This window comes from Tripterygium wilfordii, chromosome 10, assembly GCF_013401445.1.
Source record: "Tripterygium wilfordii isolate XIE 37 chromosome 10, ASM1340144v1, whole genome shotgun sequence".
Classification (NCBI taxonomy): Eukaryota; Viridiplantae; Streptophyta; class Magnoliopsida; order Celastrales; family Celastraceae; genus Tripterygium; species Tripterygium wilfordii.
In genome coordinates, this window is record NC_052241.1 from 4,069,104 (window position 1) to 4,085,008 (window position 15,905).

General features: G+C 37.8%; 2 protein-coding genes across 2 annotated transcripts; one reads left to right on the forward strand and one right to left on the reverse strand.

Moving 5' to 3' along the window:
* The first annotated feature begins 5,485 nt into the window (after window positions 1–5,485).
* Window positions 5,486–7,939, forward strand: LOC120006898 (transmembrane protein 205). The gene is made up of 3 exons (XM_038857017.1): window positions 5,486–5,859; window positions 6,387–6,606; window positions 7,497–7,939. The coding sequence occupies exons 1-3, from the start codon at window positions 5,654–5,656 to the stop codon at window positions 7,710–7,712; spliced, it is 642 nt and encodes a 213-aa protein (XP_038712945.1). The 5' UTR covers window positions 5,486–5,653; the 3' UTR covers window positions 7,713–7,939.
* Window positions 7,940–10,053: 2,114 nt separating this feature from the next.
* LOC120006957 (phospholipase A1 PLIP2, chloroplastic-like) lies at window positions 10,054–14,032 on the reverse strand. The gene is made up of 5 exons (XM_038857083.1): window positions 13,176–14,032; window positions 11,874–12,374; window positions 11,530–11,589; window positions 10,917–11,333; window positions 10,054–10,826 (listed from the first exon to the last, which is right to left on the reverse strand). Exons 1-5 carry the CDS (start codon window positions 13,803–13,805, stop codon window positions 10,248–10,250), a joined length of 2,187 nt encoding a protein of 728 aa, XP_038713011.1. The 5' UTR covers window positions 13,806–14,032; the 3' UTR covers window positions 10,054–10,247.
* Between the last annotated feature and the right edge of the window lie 1,873 nt (window positions 14,033–15,905).

The following is a 15,905-nucleotide window of genomic DNA, read 5'->3' on the forward strand; positions in this document are numbered from 1 at the left end:
GGATACAATTGGCAGCCCTCCTATACCTTCATTATGAGCAAATTCTCTAAATTTCTCTAATCTTTATGGTGATGATCTTACCCATTTAACCGCCAATCTAATTCCTTCAATTGACTCAGACAAGACATTCATATCATCTTGTACAATCCAATTCAGAATATGACAACAACACCTCATATGCAAATAAGCTCCATTTAACACGACCCCCTTACTCCTAACAAGCCTTCTTTTTAGAATGTCAATTGCCTTGTCATTGGCCGATGTATTATCCACCGCAATTGAAAAATTCTCACAATACCCCAATCCCCCAACAAACACTTCTCTAAAGCTGTAGCTATGGTTTCACCCTTATGGTTGGCAAGTTGACAAAAGGAGAGTATTCTTTTGTGCAAACTCCAATCATCATCCATAAAGTGGGTCGTGAGTACCATATAATTAATATTTTGTATGGATGTCCAAGTGTCTGTAGTGAGAGACACTCTTGTACCACCACACAAGATATGTTTAAGCTTTGCCTTCTCCTCTAGGAACAAATTCATGACACCTTGTGCCATTGTCTTGTGACATGGAACAAGAAATTGAGGGTTTAAAGCTTGACAAAAAGCTCTAAACCCGGCTCCCCCTACCATATTGATGGGAGCTCATGTATCACTATCATTTCTATAAGCTTCTTCTTAGCATATTCTTTATCATAGTGTAATGGAACAAGCTCACCTTTGGGGTCTTTTGTGAATAATGGTTGCTTGGCATCACCCTTGTCCTCCCTAACTGGAGATTTCGAGCAAGATTTAAACACGTGATGCCTCATATTAGTTGTTCCACAACTTTTTGATCCACAAGGATACTCCTTCATCTTGCAATAATTGCAAACCGCCATCGGAGGTATAACATAAGAGCCATCTTCTCTCTTCTTGTAATGGAAATGCTTCCACACTTCGGACTTCTTTTTTCCAGGCTTAACAATTGCTTCTTGTGTAAGTGTTGGCTGAATTGGTTGAGTTGGGCCAGTTGGCTGATTTGGCTGAGTGACACTTACTTGAGATTGCTACTGAATATGTTGATGTTGAATAACTTCAGGTTGAGAGATTGATGCCCTTGGGGCTTGTCGCTTCGTCATTCTAATTTCTATATAAGCATCAAAAGATTCACTGATTCAGAACAAGACCAATTGGAATTGTTCACAGAAGTGCAGAACATTGACTGAATAATGGGTAAAAATTAAAGTTGAAATATGCTGAACAATTGGATTTGGAGTTTGGAGTTTGGACATCATCCCAAGTCCCAACTCAAGAGTCCTAAATCCAGATACAATCCCTAACCCTAGATCAGTAACTCCTAATCCCTAATTCAAAACCGCAAAACAAAATCATATAGAGTTAGAGAATATAGATTAGAGAATAGAGTGTACATAGAAATAGAATCATCAATCTCATATATAAGCCTTATGTACGGTACGGTTACTTACATGAGTTAAGTCACAGAAGAGAATCAAGAGATTCAAATTGAGAAGCTTCCTGCTTCCTTACGAGACGAAGATAGAGTGAGATAGAGACTGCAGCTTATCTTCGATTCTTCTATGCCGTTTTGCATTGTTGCTTCTACGATTTTAGAATTAAGACTGAGTGAGAGTTATTCGTGAAGACGTGAACTGACTTTGTGAGTGAGTTTAACTGTTTAAGAGACAGAGACACTGAGTGAGTGTGAGAAACTGAGAATGAGAATGTTTGAGGGCTTGGGCCAATAATATTGGGCTTGGGCAGTGGGGCCATTGATGTTTGTGTTTTGGGTCGTTTAACTATATAAGGGCTTCTGGCCCAATTTCATTAAATTCTCGATTGGCCGATACCGACATTTGAGTATTATAGAAACTACCAACCGGCCCACATATGTATGGGTCGGTCAACGATACAATACCGGCCAGTAGATAATGGGTCGGTTAACCGATAATTCTGACCCAGTCCCAGCCCTACTTATAACCTATCTATGGTAGGCAAAGAATTTTATATTGGGGTAGACAAAGCTAAGTGGAGGTCCGGGGGGCAGCGGCCCCTGGAATTTCTTTTGGATTATTTATTAATTATACATTCAAAGGTATAAAAATAACACCAAAAATAAAAAATTTATAAAATATGATATATAATAATTGTCACATGTGTTCTTGTTTCAACCATGAGAATGATTTTTTATAATTAGGGGGTCTAAAATGAAAATTCAAGAAGTCTTTTATGTAAATTATTATATAACTAGGGGTATTAAAAAATTTTGAGGGAGGTCGGCTGGCCCTCCTTAGGCAAGGGTAGCTTCGCCCCTAATGGTATCCAATTCATGAATTTCCAAAATCCTCCCGACGTTCTTTGTCTGTCTTAATCGTTCTAAAGAAGTACATGTGAATTCCCTCTGAAACAACAAATCGATGACTTCAACTTGTCTTTCAAAGACGATCGTGAGTGTGTACCTGTGATTTTTGAAAATAATCATAGGCACTCTGTGTTTTTTGTGTAATTTAAGAGGTGCAAATTTGTGCATTAGATAGAGAAGAATGGTTTTATCTTAATTTGTTGTGTTGATGCGTTCAATAGGTGACAAAATGGAATTGTTCTTGTTCCTCGGTTTCATCGAAACTGGAGGCAGAGTCTTTACAATGAAACAATTTTGTACATGCATTTGCAAGAAATAGATTCAAAATTCTTGAAAATCCGAACAACTACTGGTGGAACAGTTGCAGACAATAGCATCCAAACAAAATAAACCAGAAAACTAAGTTCTTTCCTTATTCTCTTCATTATATGAGATACGAATTTTAAATCTCATATTATTTGGTCATAACTTTTTAAGGGATTTTTTTTCCTAGTGATTTGCTTGGTTGCTCAAGATATTGAAGAAAATTTTGTTTTGTTTTATGCTGCTCTTGTTTGAGGAAAATGATTTCACTGATAAGCTTAGCCAAAGGCTTGATCAAGTACGGTTAAGTAAGCATGCTGATCTTTTGGGAACCATATAACTTGAATACTGTGGTTTCTCCGCAAAGACAGGAAAATAATGATCATAAGCTAAGGTTCTGAAACTTGCATATGTTTTCCCCCACTAATAAACATATCATGTTAATGTGGAAATATTCTTATTGTCAGTTCGAAGTTAGTTCAAGGGTGAAGATATGATAAGAAATAAAGATGATCGAGCTATAAGTAGTTTTCATTGAAGGTAGGGTGATAGGAAATCAAAAGTAAGGAAAGATTCATAGTTGTCGTTAACAAAATGATTTGCAATTGGGACTCGTTGTTTCTGTTGCTGTTTGTCTATGCCAAAATGTTTGTTTTCAAAGTCTTTTTTCTTCCACCCCAGTTGTTTATTAGTCTGATTTGTTCTTGCGCTGTAGAAAATGAAGCGAAGGCACAAGGTAGAGAGAGAACAGAATTATTGGAGATGAAGTTGGGTGGTCAGAGAACAGGGAAGCTGCAAAGGTTAATCCAAAGCTTGCTGCCATGAACAAGAAATTTGGTATGATACATGGGTTAGCATCCCTTGCTAACATTATGTCCTTTGGAAGCCTTGCCATGCACTCGTGGTACTTAAGCTTGTAAGATGAATCTGTAATTTAAACCTTTGATGGGAAGTTTGCGTCATTACCACATTTAAGATTGATACTAAGAAAGGTCATGCTTGTTTCTCATCGATAATTTGTTCTCTTGGTCAATTTATGTACGATGAGAATTATTTACATCCATAATTTAACTAAGCACACCTCATTCTAAATAAACCCTAACAAAAAAATATAACATTTATGAGTACACCCCAAATTATGTTTTTCTCAAAAAATATAATTTACACTCCATAATTTTAGTTATTGAATCTCATTAATGATTGAGATTAAAGAAAATTAAAAAAAAATAAATTAAAAAGCTTATATTCTTCATCTTCTTCATAGTAGCCCTTGCTGGAAAAAATTGCGAACCATTGTTGTGTCCAACATCTTCATGGTTTCTCTTATCTAAAACTGGAACATCACTAGAAGTAAACCTCTCTGTAATTTAGGTCAATAAGTAAAGAAACGCAAAGACGAATCATAGAAAAGTACGAGATCTACTCATCTAACATTAAGTATTTGTGCATTAGAGGAAAAGAAAACTTACGAAATGCAGAGAGGGTTGTGCAATCTACTCCTCCACTTAATAATCTTACTTAATGGATCCGTGCCATTGGATCCAAAGAAATAAAGAAAAAAAGATAAGTTTTTTGGTCAAGAAATAAACCAAATCTTAATTGACAGCAAAGAAATAAACCATGAAGATGAGATTGACGAGCAAGAGGGCGAGGCTGACAAGCGGATGAGTTCTCCGGTTATCAGAGAGTTTCTGAACGATTTGGGAAATTTGGAGCATAGTAAGTAAGGTCAAGTGGGGTGTCAATTTAGATGCAGATTTTTTTATGTTTAATGGGGCGTAATTAGTTAAGTGATGAGTATAAATAGTTCTCATCTTTATCTATGACTGAACAATGTCAAGATAAAGTAGTTAGTTTTCTCAACATACACCTTCTCCTTCATTCTTGAGGAGAGTTCTTGAGTTTTCCTTGCAAATGACACAAAATCATATACTTTCTTGTGATTGGAGATGATCTTTTTCTTTACCAATTCATAGTGAATGAGGCCCAAACAATACGAAGCCCTTAAATATGGCCCAAGGTGACCCTTGACACTAAACTTTAAATTTTAGTCACACCTCGACCTTTACTAATTACACTCCAACTAACATTGACTTACGTTTGATCCTTTATTTTTATTTTTTGTATGAAATCTTCACAGCCCAGGCTTTATAAATAAAATCATATAACAAAGCTTTCCTTCTCATCTCTCTCTTCCCCCTCTCTTCTCTATCTAGATTTCTGAAGCCAAAAACAATGAGTGAGAATGATGAGTGGGTTTAGATATCTTTTTGAGGGGTGTAAATATATTAGGGTGAATTCGTAGAATCTAAAGTGCGACTAAAGTTCACCATTAAAAAAGGCAAGCCTTTTTAGTTGGGCTTTTTTTTTTAAAGCTTGTATCTGGGCTTTTTAATATAGGCCATTCTCCTGGAAAATTTTGTAAGGAGAGACTTGCTGATGAGGTGAATCGGGCCCATACAACACGAAGCCCGTAAATCTGGGCCGAGGTGAACCTAAAGCCTAACCTTTAAGTTTAAGGCATGCCTTGTACTTGTAGTTGGGATTTAATATTGGAAAACTTTAGTCACACCTCACTTTTTACTAAAGACACCCCGTCAACTGAGTTTTACAAAGGATGATCAACTCAAATTGGGGTGTCTTTAGTAAAAGGTGGGGTGTGACTAAAGTTTTCCTTTAATATTAATATTACAACATTCTTGTGGTCAGGCCCATAAAAGATGAAGCCTGTAAATCTGGGCCCAGAGAAACAGGCTCATATAACATGAAGCCCTTAATAAACTGGGCCTAGGTGACCCCAGAGTCTAACCTTTAAGCAGATGCAATATTCGTGTTGTTTACGTCTGATCTAATTCGCCATATTCAGTCGACTTTCCTGACAATTTTCCACAAGAATCATCGCAAGTCTACATTAAATTGGTTGGGAGGGTCAGACAACACAATCGGAAGTATCTTCAAGCGGAATCTGTGCGAGGGAGTCAGAGAAATTGAGATGGGTTGGCTAACTCGATTTCTGGCAGCGGTGGCGTTCTTGGCCGTCGGCGTTATATTTTCGCCGGAGACCTTTGGATCGAAATCGGATGGTCAGAAATCATCGCATCTATCAACCTACCTGAAACTGGCTCATCTGCTCAGCTTCTCCACGGCTTTTGGTGCCGCTCTCTGGGTCACCTTCATCGGTGGTATCATCATGTTCAGGTTGGTGCCTTCTATCTCTCTCGTTGCAAGTTTTGAGTCTGTCAATTTGAAGTTTCAAAACTTTGCGAGGAATTTGAAATTTAGGAAGTGAAGGTGGTTTTCCGATTGTGTTTGGTTAGCTTGAAAATTTTAAGGAGCTTTAGGAAAAGGAAATTGGTTGATTGGTCTTTGGACTGGAGTTTCATGGAAATGTGAAATTTTACAGGGCACAGAAGCTCGAAGCCTTGATCAGGCGGAGAAGTTATGCTTTCCTTCTCAAATTGATGGGCCCTAGATGTTTGATTGTCATAGATTTTCTTACCAACCATCTAGTAGTGGAGAGTAGATGTTTGCTGTTGCAGTGAAATCAATAATAAGAAACTGTGTTATTTTATATGGATATTAGGAATCTGCTTATGTGTTTATTTGGTAATATCAGAGGCAAGATGTTTCCTTTTTATTTCTGGATGTTAATGTTTTCTTAGTGGAGGGTATTTACTATTTCTGAAACTGATTATTAAGAACCTCAAATTTATGTGGAAATTTAGGAATCTACCGAGGCATCAGTTTGGTAATCTCCAAAGCAAGATGTTTCCTGCATATTTCTTATTGGTGGGGGCTTGTGCAGCAATATCAGTGGCCTCATTTGGTTATTTGCACCCATGGAAGTCTGCATCAACGGCAGAGAAATACCAGCTCGGATTCCTGCTGTCTTCATTTGCTTTTAATCTCACCAATTTATTCATCTTTACACCCATGACCATTGAGGTGAACTTCTTACAAGTCTTTCAACTTTCAAGTAGATATATACGTATGAATAATGCTACATACCCCCAAAATAAGACCCCTATTTTATACCCAAATCATGTGGCATGTAAAATAATCATTGATTATAAACACACATGTAGGGCCCACTTAACATCCAACACTTTCACATTGATTGGAGGTGAAATGAGGGTAATATTTTGGGGGTATCAAGCATTATTCTATTCGTAGTTATACAACTTGCATTTAGAAATTTATATACCATTGTTTCTAGTCCCTTCTTTCCTTATTCTCTTCATTATATGAGATTCGAATTTGAAATCTCATATTATTTGGTTATAACTTTTTAAGGGATTTTTTTCCTAGTGATTTGTTTGGTTGCTCAAGATATTGAAGAAAATTTTGTTTTGTTTTGTTTTATATTGCTCTTGTTTGAGGAAAATGATTTCACTGATAAACTTAGCCAAAGGCTTGATCAAGTACGGTTGAGTAAGGATGCTGATCTTTTGGGAACCATGTAACTTGAATACTGGTGGTTTCTTCTCAAAGACAGGAAAATAATGATAAGCTAAGGTTCTGAAACTAGCATATGTTTTCCCCCACTAATAAACATATATTGTTAACGTGGAAATATTCTTCTTGTCAGTTCGAAGTTAGTTCAAGGGTGAAGATAGGATGAGAAATAAAGATGATCGAGCTATAATTAGTTTCAATTGAAGATAGGGTGATAGAAAATAAAAAGTATGGAAAGATTCATAGTGGTTGTCAACAAAATATTTGCAATTGGGACTTGTTGTTTCTGTTGCTGTTTGTTTATGCCAAAATGTTTGTTTTCAAAGTCTTTTTTCTTCCACCCCAGTTGTTTATTAGTCTGATTTGTTCTTGTGCTGTAGATGATGAAGCAAAGGCACAAGGTAGAGAGAGAACAGAATATTGGAGATGAAGTTGGGTGGTCAAAGAACAGGGAAGCTGCAAAGGTTAATCCAAAACTTGCTGCCATGAACAAGAAATTTGGTATGATACATGGGTTATCATCCCTTGCTAACATTATGTCCTTTGGAAGCCTTGCCATGCACTCGTGGTACTTAGCTGGTAAGATGAATCTGTAATTTAAACCGTTGATGGGAAGTTTGCGTCATTACCACATTTAAGATCGATACTAAGAAAGGTCATGCTTGTTTCTCATCGATAAGTTGTTATCTTGGCCAATTTATGTACGACTGAACAATATGTCAAGATAAAGAAGTTAGTTTTCTCGTCCGGTATGAAATAAAAATCTGAGATAAGCATACACCTTCTCCTTCATACTTGAGGAGAGTTCTTGTGTTTTCCTTGCAAATGATACAATCATATACTTTCTATGTAGCATTTCTCATATTTCATTCTCGAACCATTCCCATCCCGAGTCGTTGGACTTGAAGTGGTTTGTCATTGTCTTCTTGGATACCCTTTTGATTGAGAAACTGACTTTAACGAGAATGATTTTCTTTGGTTTTTGTTCGACTCTATTGAAATCAAATGTGATTATGGGATTGCTGGCTTGAGGTGGACAACATATGTGGTTGCTCTCCTAGACCTGAACTAGAAGTTTTTTGTTTTGGCTGCTGACATTCCCGGTCTCATAGGTCTTGTCTCATTGCGGTGGGGGCTCGTTAGGAGCAGCAGCATATTCGGAGAGTTTTCGACGACATCATCTTGGAGCCAGTGGTATCATATACACAGATAGTGCCCCCGTTGTCTTCACAATCGATGTCCGTTTGACCGATTAGCCTCAAGAATGGCTCATACAGATTTTACAAATAGAGTTGTATTGAGTAGTATAACCCATGATCTCTACATATACACTCCCAGCATATCGACTCGTCCTATTCCGTATGCTTGACCGTACAACGTCTCTGATGCGTGTGGAGTATTGACAGATAGAGGTGAAGATAGGCACCATTGTTTCTTTAGTTATAGAATTCTCTGAAGAAATCGCAGACGCCATTGATCGGAGGGATGTCCTGCCGCATTTGAAATTGGTGTCGTTTGACCGATTAAGCATACCAAAGATTGTTCAAAGATCATCGATAATGAATCTCTATCAATTAATAGATCATCAATAATGTTCCATTTCCTAGCAAAAGGTCTTGGCGTTCATCCATCTTACCAAAAAAAAAAAAAAAGTCTTGGAGTTCCATGAATTATCCATCTATGTACAGGTCAGGCCTGTCCTGCTTTGGTGGAGGGATAGGCATCAACAACACCAGCCATTTTGGACTGGCGACGCCTAATTTGTCTCTCAGCTGAGCTTTTGCGTACACTCCAGGACAGACCAAGACCTAGACCTGCTCCTGTGACCTGTCTGTTTCATGGACATTGTTAATCATCACGTCTCCAGTTAAGAATAAGAAAAAGAAAAATCCGCCCTAATGAATGGAAATGGAAATATCCCGTTAAAAGGGGTTTATCTATTCCCAATTAACGGGATATTTCCATTCCCAATCAAGAATAACAGGAGGACAAGTTCACATTCTCCATCAATGTCAAAGAATTGCCCCGTTTTCACAGCTCTCTTACCCCATCTGGCCATCCATTGATCCTTATACTAACGGGGCATTTGGTTGGCATTTTGAGGGAGGAATGAGGCGAGGCGAGGCGAGTCGAGAGTGAAAATCACTCATTCCCTCGTTTGGTTGAGTTTAAGAGTGTAGAATGTCAAACTCATCCCACCCTCATTCCCTCCTTATGGATATTAGCCAAGCTCACTATTATACCCCTTATTAAAAAATAATCACAACCATTAAATTAATATATTCTTATTTTTATATAAAAATAATTGAGTAGTATGGAACTTATACAATTAAAATTTTAACACTCATGCTTACTCTTCATTTCATACAAAACATGGTAATGTTCATCTCACACTCGCCTCAAGCTCATACTCAATGAATTAGCAATCAAATGCCCCGTAAAAGTATAGATAGAGATGGAGATAGGGAATAAGATCTCCTTATCACGTCTGTTCCAGTCGTGTTACAGTTCTACAAGTAATGGTGGAGCCAATGGACTCAATAGCTTCACCGGAATTATCTGGCAGATCCCAAGTCCCAACAACCTGTTATATCTAATGTTGTTTTGGCATTATTTTATGAATGATGAAGAACCAATTAGTGATTTGAAAAAGATATTTTTCTAGCCAAACAAATATTGTACAGACACAATACCTATGAAATCAATAACGTGTTTATTGCACCAACCTAAGATCAATTTTTAGTCAAATTTAAGTAACCCAAATCAGACAAATTAACAAACAAGACAGTCTTACCATCCTTGTCAAGAGCCAAAATTAGATCTAGAAACATCAAAAATAAAGTTAAACAGTATTACTGAAAGCTATAAGCTTGGTTGTAGATAATAACATGGATAAAAAGTGCTATCAAATCTGATAACAGAGCACAAAGTAGGAAATGGGCCAAGGCATGGGTTGTGATGTTGCATATCTATTGAAATATGTGTAGTTTTTGAGACAAAAGAAACAAGAGATTGGAATGCATTTCTCAAACGAAGGAATAAAGAATCATCTATCAATGTTACCTGCCATGTGCTTCCACTCTGTACAGTATTATATCCATAAGTGACAATGATCCTGTCACATTTGAAAGTCAACTGAAATTGAACACACTGTATGCCCCGAGAAGTAACAACCGTATAGGGAGCAAGAGAACCACAAACAAATGCATGTGCTGAGATGCAATGAGCCTACTAAACCGTTTCAACGACTGTTTTCCAGTCTGCAAGATGCCAGAGAATGTGAGTTGTTCTTTTCCTACACTAATTGATGCCAAATGTCTTCCCACAATGATAGCGGCATTTATCCCACGTGGTGCAACAAGTGGCCACCAAGCCTTATGGCGATGCTCTCTTTTGGCCTTCCTGATGCGGTTTATTTCTTGTCGAATCACATTCCGAACAGATTTTAAGTAAGAGCTCATGTCGTGGTCTCTTTGAATGCAGCCTTCAGAACCATATGCAGATCGATCACTTAGGATCTCAAGCGGGTGCGGTGAGTTCAAGAAGATCATTTGTGCAGCCTGGAGCTGTTTCTCGGCATCGGTGCTGTCAGACAACGGGCAACTAAGAAAATATAGGCCGCTGCCAGAAGGAAGGAGATCATGGCCTGGCGAGAATTTCTCATCTGGTTGTAGAATCAGAAGTTCTCCCATTGGGGCATAGAGAAGTTTCTGTAGGAAAAAAAAAAAAAAAAAAGAACATTCATGTATAAACCACCGCATTATACATTTCCAACACTTTGAATAGCTGAAACAGCTTACTTGATTATTGAGACAAGGATGATTACGGAAGTTTCCGTTCACAGCCTTCAAAATTTCAGCAACATGATTCGGGTAATTGCAAGAGAAAGCCCGAGGCACTATATCTCTGTGCATTGTGATTGCACGAACATGACTCCTGGGCAGCCCAAGTTTGCGAAGAAGACGGTCACCTCCACACATAATGGACGGAGCACCAAATGTAATTACAGGAAGAAATGCTAAAGCTGGTACTTCACCCCGTATTAGCAACATGAGATTCACAAGCAGTGACAAGCTTCCGCCAAGAGAATGCCCGGTGAAACGAAAAGTTGCATGCCTGCCACAAAGTTTCAGATGGGCTTGAACTTCAGGCAACATCTGCTCATAGATTCCTTTTGCAGCATTATAAATCCCTCTATGGACTAGTACATCCAATCCCTGGATCAAATAAGAAATTCATACCTCAAATGACTGTCTGCAAAAGCAAAAATTCATGCATCGATCATTCTTGACCTAATGCAGGAAGGAATTCATTTTTCCACATAGCGCTAGTTTTTAATCCAACATTCACAAGAAGCTTCAAGTTCAAAGAGAGTTATAATTATTAAACTGTGGAAGATAATGTGTGGAATACCTCAAATGGAATTGGTTCAAGAAGTAGATTTGCTTGCCAGGATGCCAGTGTCTCAGACCCCTGCATATCAGAAAGTGTGAACCTTTAGCAAAAAAAACCTAATACTAAGAGGAGAAAAGTAACCAATCAAATGACATCGGTATAACCCGCTTATCAGATATCAGTAGTACATTGTTCGAAGACCTAGATTGTCTAAAAATGTCAATCAAAATCCAAGATGTACCAGTACTTCTATTAGGATATAAAGTTGCTTGGTAAAGACTACAACACTCCATTGCTACATCAATCCCCAATAGCAATAAAATTGAAGAGAAAAACTGAATGTGTTAATTGATTTTCTATACCTGAATCACGAAGAATCTTGTACAAGTCTCAAGATCATCACATATGAACCACTCACAGGGCGAAGATCGCGTTGACTTCAAATCATCTGCAACAGCTTGTTTCAATTCCTCCTTCACAGCAACAACAGCTATTACAGAATCAGTGGTTGCCCTTAAAGAAGCAACATCTGATTTCATCATACTAATGCCATCACCACTTCTGCTACCTCCTGCAGGAGATTTTTCACTGGCCCCAGGTTTTGAAGGTTTGAATGGAAGGATGCTCTTTGTATGAGAATGAAGATAGGAAGCAGCAGAGGCAGCTATCTGATAAGCAGCAGAGGCACTAATACTATAGCCCTCACTCTTCTGCTCCTTGCTTTCTTCCTCATCATTCGGGTTCCTTTCTGGTTCTTGACTTTCAACTGACAACTCAATTTTCTCAGTTTTCATTGCCAATTTTCTCCTCTCTACCGATGAAGTTACCAAATGCAAACCACGACGCTTGAGAAGATTTTCAGGCTGAATGACAGAGAAAACACAAGGAGAAAAACCACGTATGTTGAGATATATAGAGCACATATTGCTGCAAAAATTACATGTCTATTCCAATTCCCTGATGCAATTACGAGATGGAAGCTAAGAATGATTTAAATCATAAAATAGGACAGGAATAACCAAATGATTATAGAAGTTACGGTGAGGGGAAACATCTACAAAATATAAAATTCTTTCTTGTAACATGTCAGCTTCAAAAATACAGTTTCAATGAAGTTTTATATTGGATCCTACAAATTTCTCCCTAGATGGATGTCCAGAAACAAGTTCATATAACTCAAAAGGCATTAGGTGGCTTCAAGTTCCAAAAGCATAATAATAATATTCATGGTGGAAGATTTTTTCCCAGCTAAAGTCGAGGACGGAATAAAAAATCTAGAATAAGAAAGTTGATCTGACGTTTCAGGGGAAACGAATTTCTGCTGCCATCCCCAAATTTGACATTCCCAAGAACGGAAGGAAAACCACTGAAATTTTGGGGAAAAAAGAAGTTGAACAAACACCTATTCAAACACCAAAACCCTCGTCCTGAATCCCTCCGCAGCAATAACTCCATGTCTTACAACTATTTCAGGTTCAGAATCGAATTATTGCAATCAATGGCAACAATATCCCAAAGAATCACACCAAAACTCCCTCAATTTTAACATTCTTCATTATGAATAAATCATGACTAGAGAAAATGTTGGGGGGAGGGAAGTGGGGATGGAGAAGAAGCCTAGCAGAATATAATGAAGCTCAAAATGAGAGCTGAGTTGCGGGTACCTTGATTTTGGATATGGAGTAAGCCAGGCTTCCCAGATACGATATTTGCTCATAAAGCTTTGCCTCCGCCAACGAAACCCTCCTCAGCAACCTTGAAAACGAATCCCTATCGAATTCGATCTCCTTGTATTCACCATCGTCTCCACCATCAACTCTGCAAACATCACAGTCGTCCTCTTCCTCCTCCTGCTCCACATGATCGCCGCCAACTCCGCCGTCTTTCTTCATATCATCAACAAGATCACCAGCTCCAATATCACCCTGTTCCTTGCTCTCCCACAGGGACCTCACATGCAAAATCTTCAACACCCAGTTCCCATCCTCCCCACTCTTCTCCACAGCACTTGTCGACACCTTTTCCTCTATTAACACGGCGTCGTCTAGGGCCATGCCGTTGTACCTCTTACTATCTTCTCTGCCTCCTCCTGGCCACAGTGATTTAAGCGGATACCGAAATGAGAACCTCGACGATGCCGTCTTCTGAGGAGGTGCCGCCACCGTAGATTTGTCGGTCTTCCACCTCCCCACTGCACTTATCCGAGTCGCCTTTGTCCTTAAATCAATTGTCCCACCCACCGGTATCGTGGACGCCGTTCCGTGGATTCCCGTTTTCAAGCACAACCCATCCATCCTTTCCTCTACCTCCCCTTACTCCAACAATGAAGAAGTATTTTGATTATTGATTATTTTTATTTAATTTTTCTTGTTATTTACAGAGCGCCGGCGTCGAAGAATCTCCTGCTCCCGGGGCGTTAAACGAGCAATTCAACGACTTTTCGCGTTCTTTTCCGTTCCTCTATAAAGGCGGAGGTGGGGGCATTTAAAGAGGAGGGAGAGGAAATACGGTTTGGCATGAATTTGTATAACCCAACGGGTCACCAATTTTTGGGCAGTTTTTATACCGGATTGAACTCACCACTTTACTCGGTTGAAAACGGTCCAATTACACACCGACAACAGTTAAGTGAGGTCTGCGCAGTGCGGTCGAAATTTTTTTTAATTATTTATTAGTGATACCTTTGAAAATATGAAAAATAACACTAAAAAAATAAAAATATATATACTAATGATAAGTAATAATTAAAAATTAATTTACAAATGTATTCTAAGATTTTTTATATTTTGAAATCGTTTCATAATGAGCTCATTTGAAATAGTATCAAAAATATCTTTCTTCATGTACAAAATTAAGTTATCGTTTAACCATTGGTCTCCCATTTGATTTCCAAACCAATTCTTCATCTTCATGAGAGACAATGTTTTCTAGTTTCTATTGTAATAGTCAGAATACAGATGAGATCAAAAAGGTATCGACATGTATAATCAATGCCAACCTCAACCTCAGAAGTCTATAAGTCAATGTGTATAGATTACGTCTTCCAATTCTGAGAAATCAATATTAGAACGCACATCAATAACAAATATATCAAGTTGATCAAAAAGTGTCAAAAACTCTATTTTAGACAAATCCCTTTGATAAAATTAGGCAGAAGAGAAGAAGGGCTGCCCTGAGCAAAGCATACTAGGGTGGGTCAAAGGCCAAAAAATTATGGTCAATTTCTCTTTTTCCCCGGTGGGCAATTGCCCACCCTTGCCCAAATGTTTTCCACCCCTGATAACATATAAAATAAGAGTTTTGGCATGCCGGTTAGATATCGATTGAACCAGTGTTATACCAGTCTAAATACCAATTTTATATTGTTTATACGAACATAACGAAATTAATTTTTTAATCTATAGTAAAATACAAATAATTTAATTAAGGGAAAATTAATGATAAGTCCCTCATTGGAAAGTTTTGTTCTAATAACGACACTCTTAAAAGTTTTATTCCATAAAGTCTATATAGTTTGAACTAATATTGCAAGAAAGACAAAAAGTCAAAATATATGGTTTTATTGTCTAAAATACTCTTATCTTCATCCTCAAACATGGCACATGCCTCCTACACATTATTCATCTTAGATCTCCCCTGAAAGCTTTGTCTACGCTGCTAGAAGCTTTGTTTCCGCCCCTCATGGCTTATTTGAGAGTTCTATGACATTTTTTAGTGATTTTTCAACCGGATTTTTGGTGTGTTTGAACTAGATCTACTCATACTCACCACGAGACTTATAGATCTTGTTGTTTTCCTTCAATCTGTCATCACATCATTATTTTAGGCAGTTTCTGTGGTGATTTTCATGGTTTTTTGTTCTGATGTGAGATCTACAAACTGCAGATGATATATTATCTGTTTTGATTAATTTGATATCTGTCATAATGTTATCTGTTTTGTTAAAATGTTATCTGTCCTTAATGAAATGTTATCTATTTGAAGTTTCAAAAGGACCAAAATCGATAACATATCATAACAGTTCCAAAACAGATATAATATCTACATATTCATATTCGATTTAGAAGGATATTGACAGATACAAAACATATATAATAGTGACAGATACAAAACAAATATAATATCATATACGAAACAGATATAATATCTGCAGATTCATATCCGATTTCAGATGTAAAAAAAAAAGTTCGAAAATGCAATAAAATCTCAAAGGTGGTCGCCTTAGTCTATGGAGTTGATTGGAGGTGTTGATAGTCGCCGACGCTGGCCGTATTGGTCAGATCTAGTTCTTTTTCAAATGGTGACCGTGATTTTACGAAGCTTTTTCGGCAACTCAAGTGATTTTCTACTATTGGTGATGACCGGGATTTGATCGGGCTGACCATGAGCTTCAT

Coding starts and splice junctions, on each gene's coding strand:
- LOC120006898 (XM_038857017.1), top strand. CDS start 5,654: ATGGGTTGGCTAACTCGATTTCTGGCAGCGGTGGCGTTCTTGGCCGTC. Junction 5,860..6,386: donor GGTGGTATCATCATGTTCAG/GTTGGTGCCTTC, acceptor GTGGAAATTTAG/GAATCTACCGAGGCATCAGT. Junction 6,607..7,496: donor TTACACCCATGACCATTGAG/GTGAACTTCTTA, acceptor CTTGTGCTGTAG/ATGATGAAGCAAAGGCACAA.
- LOC120006957 (XM_038857083.1), bottom strand. CDS start 13,805: ATGGATGGGTTGTGCTTGAAAACGGGAATCCACGGAACGGCGTCCACG. Junction 12,375..13,175: donor ACTCCATATCCAAAATCAAG/GTACCCGCAACT, acceptor TCTGTCATTCAG/CCTGAAAATCTTCTCAAGCG. Junction 10,827..10,916: donor ATCCTTGTCTCAATAATCAA/GTAAGCTGTTTC, acceptor TTTTTCCTACAG/AAACTTCTCTATGCCCCAAT.